The 7,151-nt window shown below is 48.9% G+C and overlaps 1 protein-coding gene across 3 annotated transcripts in view; it reads right to left on the bottom strand.

Annotated features, from left to right (window-relative positions):
* The window catches only part of ZNF79 (zinc finger protein 79), a 31,194-nt gene extending 30,557 nt beyond the window's left edge, over positions 1–637 (bottom strand). For all 3 annotated transcript variants that reach the window (XM_012802385.2, XM_012802383.2, XM_023510484.1), the window contains exon 1: positions 292–637. In XM_012802385.2, coding sequence (XP_012657839.1) covers positions 292–307 — 16 coding nt within the window. In that variant the 5' untranslated portion in view covers positions 308–637. The remainder of the gene's footprint in view (positions 1–291) is intronic.
* Between the last annotated feature and the right edge of the window lie 6,514 nt (positions 638–7,151).

Genomic DNA, 7,151 nt, shown 5'->3' with positions numbered 1-7,151 from the left:
GGTAGATAAGTCCCCCGGGTACGACTCATCTTCCTCCCTACTTAATCTCTAATGTCACCGGTCTACCATGCAGTTTGAGGTAGGGGTCGAATACTCAAAAGATTAAGCATTTGAGGTTGTCAGGTTTTTTTGACCCCAGAATTCTTTACTTCAAAAAGGACTGCCTCCAAACACTTGTGGAATAGATACCTGGAGTTCCGCTCCGGTTCACATAGCAGCACTAGTGGGCAAACAGGGACAAGAAGCCAGACCTCCTGCAAATCACTCCCTCCGCCAACCGCTCCTCCTCACCTCCGTCCTCCAGCATTTGAGTCTGACCTCGCGCCACCTCCTCCCAGCAGTTCTATGGGCGTCAGCTTCGCTCCACAAAGGTTTTCGCCGGGTTTGCGGAGCTGCTCCGATAGCTCCCAGGCTGAACGCCTCTTCTGCGGCCTCTCCCTTCAGAAGCCCCGTCTGAGCCTACGGAGCCTGCCCAGCTAGGTCTTCCGCTCTGTCTTCCTACCCACAGCTGCCTCTCTGCTCGGTCTTAAGCAGAACCTGGGTGGAAAAGCCGCAGCCGACTTACCAAGAAAACCGGCTACCGGCGCTTAAGGAACTTAAATCGCAGGCACTGCCGGAACGCTACGGCCCAGCTCGCGCGCCATGGGGGCGGCGGCGTGGTGCGCCACTTCCGGTCATGCGCACAAGCCTCACCGCCGCCCCACGGGACTCTATTTCCCAGCAGCCTCTGTCGGATGCTATTCTTGGCCAAAGCGTTTTTCTTTCCAGTTGCCAGCTTTGTGGATCCGTACACCCTCGGGACAGTACTTCCCCCAGAGAGGCTTCTGCCTGTTCTGGTTCCTGGAGTCTATTATCCATCGTGCTTTCTTGCTGCACATGTCTTTCAGGTCCACCAGAATCCAACGGCACGGGGTTCTCTCTGACAGAGAGCGACTAGACTGCGAAGGCTCCTGGGAACGGTAGTCTCAGCGCAGGCGCAGGTTACGCTGGCGTTGGGCGCCAGGTTGGCCCTCCGTCGTGGGGCGTGCCCTGTTCTTCAGCTCAGGGACATCCCAGCCAACTTCACAGCCCTCCTGAGCCGTACACAAAGTTTGGGAAGAATAAAGGAAACGTGGGCTCCCCACGTTTGAACAGAGCCATTATGGCTTGGTGGCCTCGAACCCTCAAGTCCCTCAAGTATTATCAGCAAGCGGAAACTGCTGCGGTAATCTCAGGGACAGAAGAACACTTGCTGGTGTTTGATCGGCACTGATGAAAAAGATTTCTGAATGTTACATCCTTTAAAAGGGCTTTCCTCTTGTGGGCGGGGAGTATTTCAATGGGCTTTACCAGAGCACTGATGAAATTTCTGCTGAAGCCTGTTGGAAATTATTCACTTCTCAATTTTCCAATGACCAACACAGTTTTAAAGGCATTTGGTCGTTAAAGAGAGGGGAATGGGTTACCTGGTTGTGAACTAAAATAAAATTTTAAGGCTCCCCTACAAAAAAACACATACATCCAGGCTTGGGATCCGTTAAGACAGCTGCTCGCCATGAGGAAGGAGATCAGACATGCTTCACCATGCTCACTCCCCTTAGAAATGTCCTTTGTGACTCATTAACAGGCCTAAGGCAATGCAAGACATACCTGGGGGTCCTCAATGTACTTGACAAACCACTTGAGTCTGTCCTGGTACTTTGTCTCTGATTAATAGACTCTTTATCTTAACTCAGCATTCTTTTTCACTGACTCCTGATAATTCAGCCAATTGTCAGCTGAAGAATCTTTAAACCCACCTATAACCTGTAAGTCTTCGCTTCCAGATGTCCCACTTTTGGGGGCCAAACCAATGTGCTTTCCATGTATAGATTTACCTGTAATTCCTGCTTCCCTAAAATGTATAAAACCCAATTGTAACTCCACCACTACGAGTCCACTTGCTCAAGGCTTCCTGGGTGTAGCTCCAGGTCATGGTCCTCAAATTTGGCTGAGAATAAACCTCTTTAATCTATAGAGTATGGCTTATTTTCTATCCACATGGGGAAGAAATGAGTGTGAGAGTCCTAAGGCCTTTTTTCATTCTGTACTGTTTCTGTTCCTTGCAATCACAGCTGCTGGCATTTTTGCCAATATAATTTTCTGAACATTGTGAGCCTTCTATGAATCTTACTGAGATTCACTCCATGGAATAAGCCACACCCACAAGTCTATTTGAGCTTGCTTTTCTCTACCTTACAATTTTGGAGGTCAGAAGTCTGAAACAGGTCTTACTGGGCTAAAATTAAGGTGTCAATATTATTGCCTTCCTTTTGGAGCTTCTAGGGGAGAATCTATCTTCTTGGCTTTTTTTATTTCCAGAGGCTGCCTACATTCCTTGGCTTATAGCCTCTTCTGCCATCTTCAAAGTTAGCTACCTCAGGCAGAGTCCTTGCATTGCTGCCATCTCTCTGGTTCTCTCCTGATGCTCTCTTCTCCTTTTTTTTTTTTTTTTTTTTCAGTTTTTGGCTAGGGCTGGGTTTGAACCCGCCACCTCCAGCCTATGGGGCCGGTGCATTACTCCTTTGAGCCTCCCTGCCATTTTCTCCTTTTAAGGATTCTGATGGTTACACTGGACCCCACCTAGATAAGTGAAGAGAGTTTCTACTTTAAGATCAGCTGATTAGCAACCTTAATTCCATTTGCAATTTTAATTCCTCTCTGCCTAAGGAGATAGTGGTTATCCCTCTGTCTGGCTTTCCCAACACAGGAAAAGACAGATCAGAAAGAGGAGGTTGGCCCCCAAGTCAGCTATGGCCAGCCCTAGGCCATTCCTTCCACCTGCCAACACCACATTTGGAGATCAAAGAGCACCCAGCAAGTGCTACCCCTCCCATCCCAGCAGCAGTCAGGAGTGCCATGGCCCTCACTACCCTGACTCAGTCCTTGTGTGATCCTGAAGCGCAGTCAGGAGTGCCATGTCCTTCACTACCCTGACTCAGTCCTTGTGTGATCCTGAAGCACAGTCACATCATCCTCAAAAAGAGATTGACTTTCTCTTGCCTCTTAGCCAGCAAGAATGCTGTCTTATCTTCTTAATGCAGTGGTTCTGAAAGTGAGATCCCCAGCATAATCACCATCCCCTTAGAACTTGTTGTAATAGCAAATTCTGGGGTTTCACTCCACACCACATAGAACAGGAATTCTGGAAGCAGGGTTCAGCAGTCTCTGATTATTAATCCTTCCAGTTAATAATGATATATGCTAAAGTTTGAGAGTCACCAACTCAGAGGAAATGGCTTTGTGGAGCACATAAATAAACTGTGGGTAAGGCCACAGATAGCTAACTCCTTCCAGAAGCCCATTCTGGGCCCCCTACCCCTTGTCTTTTGCTCTGAGTCACACTGGCTAATAATGGCTTCAGGAGGTCTTGCCAACCTCCTTCCTACCCCAGGACCTTTGAACTTGTAGGGCTGTAACCAGCAGGACTCACAAGGCTGGCTGCTGCTCATCCATGTCTGACATAGCCTGTGTCAATCCTGGGAGGGGCTGTCACTTAGTACCCTGTATAATAACAGCCCTTGCCATTCCCACAGTGACTCTATTTCCTTTACAGTACTTTCCATTTCTGAGTCAATTTCCATTTGTTTACTTCTTATCATCTGTCTTTCTCTCTCTAGAACAGTGATTCTCAACCTTCCTAATGCTGCGACCCTTTAATACAGTTCCTGTGGGTCGTGACCCACAAATTGAGAACTGCTGCTCTAGAATATAAGCTCTCTCATAAGAGTAGGTGTTATATTATTTGTTGCTGCCATATCACTAGTATCTAGAACAGTGTCTAGCATGAAATAGGTTCTCAAATGAATGAATGAGTGATGTTTCCTGAGGGCAGGCACAGATCCTCTTTGGACTCTTGATGAGGGCTCCAAGTGCCTGCTTCATTTTATATAATTTTTATTTTTGAGACAGGGTCTTGCTCTGTTACCCAGGCTCAAGTATACTGGTCAAATCATAGCTCAATGCAACCTCAAACTCCTGGGTCAGTGATCTTCCTGCCTCCCAAGTAGCTGGGACTGCAGGCACATGCCCCAACATCTGGCTAATTTTTTCTAATTTTTGTAGAAATGGGGTTACACTGTGGTGCCAAGGCTGGCCTTGAACTCCTGGGCTCAAGCATTCCTCCTGCCTCGGCCTCCAAAATTGCTGGGATTACAGGCATGAGCCACTGCACCTGGCCTAAATGTCTGTTTTACTATTTACTCCTCCACCACCACCCTTAGAACCTAAGCTTGGCATTTTCTCTTCTGAGTGGTCAGAAGGCACAGAGATGGCCTCTATAACTAAGGGAAGGGCTCAGTTCTTGCCTCAACTCTTAGAAGTATGGCTCACAAAAGTTGTGGCTCTGGCCCTTCCCCTTCATAGCTTGGATGGGATTTATAATTCCAACCTCCAGCCATCCTCTCCCCATTTGTGAGGCCAAGAGTAGTTACTAAGACAACAATGGGCCTAGGTTTTCCTGAAAACCAGAGTCCCGTATCAGCTGTTCATGGAGCCATCTCAGTGGTATAATGGCTCCGCTAGTGCAGAGGAAGATCTCACTTAGATCTCTGAGATAACCTGCAAGGGCACAGGGATAAGGAGCCCCTGTAGTTTCATGCAGAAACTACACAAAGAGCCTACTGTGTCCTTCCCTTTGGTGCCTCCCCCACACCCCCCCTTCTATTATCAGCGCTGCTGAGCCTGGGAAGGTTCCCTGGAAGCTTGTGCAGGTTCTCCAGGCTCAGCAGTCCCTTCTGTGACAGTCTGCAGAGTCTTCCTTGTCTCCTTCATCAGTGACTGACCTCTTCTTGGCCCACTGCTCCCAGATTTGTGCCCTGAAGACCAAAGAAGGTCTTGGTTTTTTCATCTGTCAGATGTGCTGCCTCCATCTCTGGTGACAGATTACTGTGCATAGCAGGTGTTTTAGGGGCAGGGCCTTTTGCACACTGGTAGAATGCTGATGACCCAGGGACACAGACCTGTAGAGGAAATTGAGCCCTGATCCCCCATAGTAAAATGTTCTCAATTCAGCTTGTTTTCTGCATACCCTGACTAAGTAAGTCCTTGCATCTGTCATCAAGTGAACTTCGGAGTCTAGACAATCTTTACCATAGCCCTTTGGCCTGGTATTGTCGTACATCATGAACTCATTCTCTCCTGGAGACCGGTTGTCTGGCTTCCTGCACGTACACAGCTCACAGACCATTCTGGTGACTCTTTATGTCTCTTTAGGCGGAAAACAAGTCTATGCTAAAGTTCAGGGTATGTAGAAAACAAGCTTAAGTAAAAACATTTAAGTATGGGGGATCAGGGCACAATTTCCCCTACACAGACCCACAACCTGACGGGTGTTAGGTTGGGCAAACTAACTCCATCTTGAAAAACCATTCTAAGATATTCTGTTACAGATGGACACAGTTCAGATAAGAGAGAGACATGCTGTAGGCTCATCCTTACACCTGACAGAAATATGCTGACACTTGGATAAGAAGAACTTGCTAGGACAGTCCCTATAATGTGATAACATCTTAGACGTCCTGGTCCTTGATAAAAACCAGCTCCCTCTCTGCCAGCTGCATAAGACCAGCCACCCTCCCCAATACTCCCCAAACATCCTTTACATCTTACCCCACTTCACCCAAGTGTCAAAATAAAGAATGCCGCCTTTTGTTACACTTTAGTCTGGAATGTTTTGATCCCTCGGAGGGTGGCCCCGAGCTGCCAGGCCCGAGGCAGAGTGACTGTGCCGCACCAGAGGTAGACAAGACCCTACTGGGTCTGCACCACCAGCCACGCGTCCTTCAGGGCAGCCGGGTCCCCTCCCAGAGGCTGTCTGCGGTTTTGAGATTATCTCTGCAGCATGTTTGAAAATGGGGTGGGAAAGCCATAACCTGAGCTCCTACCCGGAAAGTGGCCTGCGCGGGGCAGGAGGAAAAGAGGAGCAGAAGCGGGAAGCCGGCCTGTCCGCACCCAGGCAGAAGGAACCTGAAAGCCATCATCACCAACCACTCCCTGCCCTGGTGGGGAGCAGAGGCAGCAGCCACCAGGCTCAGTGCATGCTAACCCCAAATGGCCGCTAGGCTGCAGCAGGTTTCCGACCTTAGCCCTACGGTCCCCCCACCTCCACATGGAGGTGGCAGAGCACATCTCGCTCCGGCTGATGCAATCCCGCCTGTAGTCACCTGGGGGCTCCAGAGCACGCCTAGTTTCCCATTGGAAGAAGCGGGATTCTCCAGGAGGTTATTGGGGACCGATTGGGCCTACCGGGAGGGTAGTGGGGCTCCGGGGCCGTGCAGGTGTCGGCCCTGGGCTGGGTAGGCACAGCTGCTGCTCTCGTCCTCTGGGTATGTTCTGTCCTGCCCGCACCCCCTTCTCCAAGGTCCATTCCTGATGGCTACACTTCATCCCTGACAACAAACCTGGCATTGCCTGAGCCCTTATTCTGTGCCATCTCAGTTTCAAGTGCTTAGCATAATTGCCTCCTTTCATCCTCACAACAACCCCTCAGGGGAGGTGGCCTCATTATGCCCATTTCACAGATGAATAAACTGAGGCTGAGAAAGGTTAAGTGACTTGTCCAGGTCATATGGCAGTACAACAAGAATTGAAACCCGGACTAATACAGAAATCCTGAACCAGACTATTTAACACTTTGACTTAAGCGACGTATAAAGAACATCCCAGCCAGCCACAGCAGAATACACATTCTTTTTGATTGCACATGGAACACTCACCTCAATATAAAGTGTTAAATATAATTTAAATATAAAGGCTCAAAGGCCAGGTGTGGTGGCTTGCACCTGTAATCTTAGCACTCTGGGAGGCCGAGGTGGGAAGATCTCCTAAGCTCACAAGTTCAAGACCAGCCTGAGCTACAGTGAAACCCCATCTCTAAAAATAGCTGGGCGTTGTGGCAGGTGCCAGTAGACCCAGCTACTCTGGAGGTTGAAGCAAGATCACTTGAGCCCCAAGAGTTTGAGCTATGACACCATATCCTTCTACTGGGGCAACAAAGTAAGACTCTATCTATCTCAAAAAAAAAAAAGGCTCACAATTATATATATATATTTTTTTGATGGAGCCTCAAGCAATCCCCCTGGGTAGAGTGCCATGGCATCACAGCTCACAGCAACCTCCAACTCCTGGGCTCA

This window comes from Otolemur garnettii, unplaced genomic scaffold (assembly GCF_000181295.1).
Source record: "Otolemur garnettii isolate 467f Iridium unplaced genomic scaffold, OtoGar3 scaffold00014, whole genome shotgun sequence".
NCBI classification, from domain to species: Eukaryota; Metazoa; Chordata; class Mammalia; order Primates; family Galagidae; genus Otolemur; species Otolemur garnettii.
The sequence above is the reverse complement of the archived record's forward strand: the minus strand, read 5'-3'. Positions and strand labels throughout refer to the sequence as shown.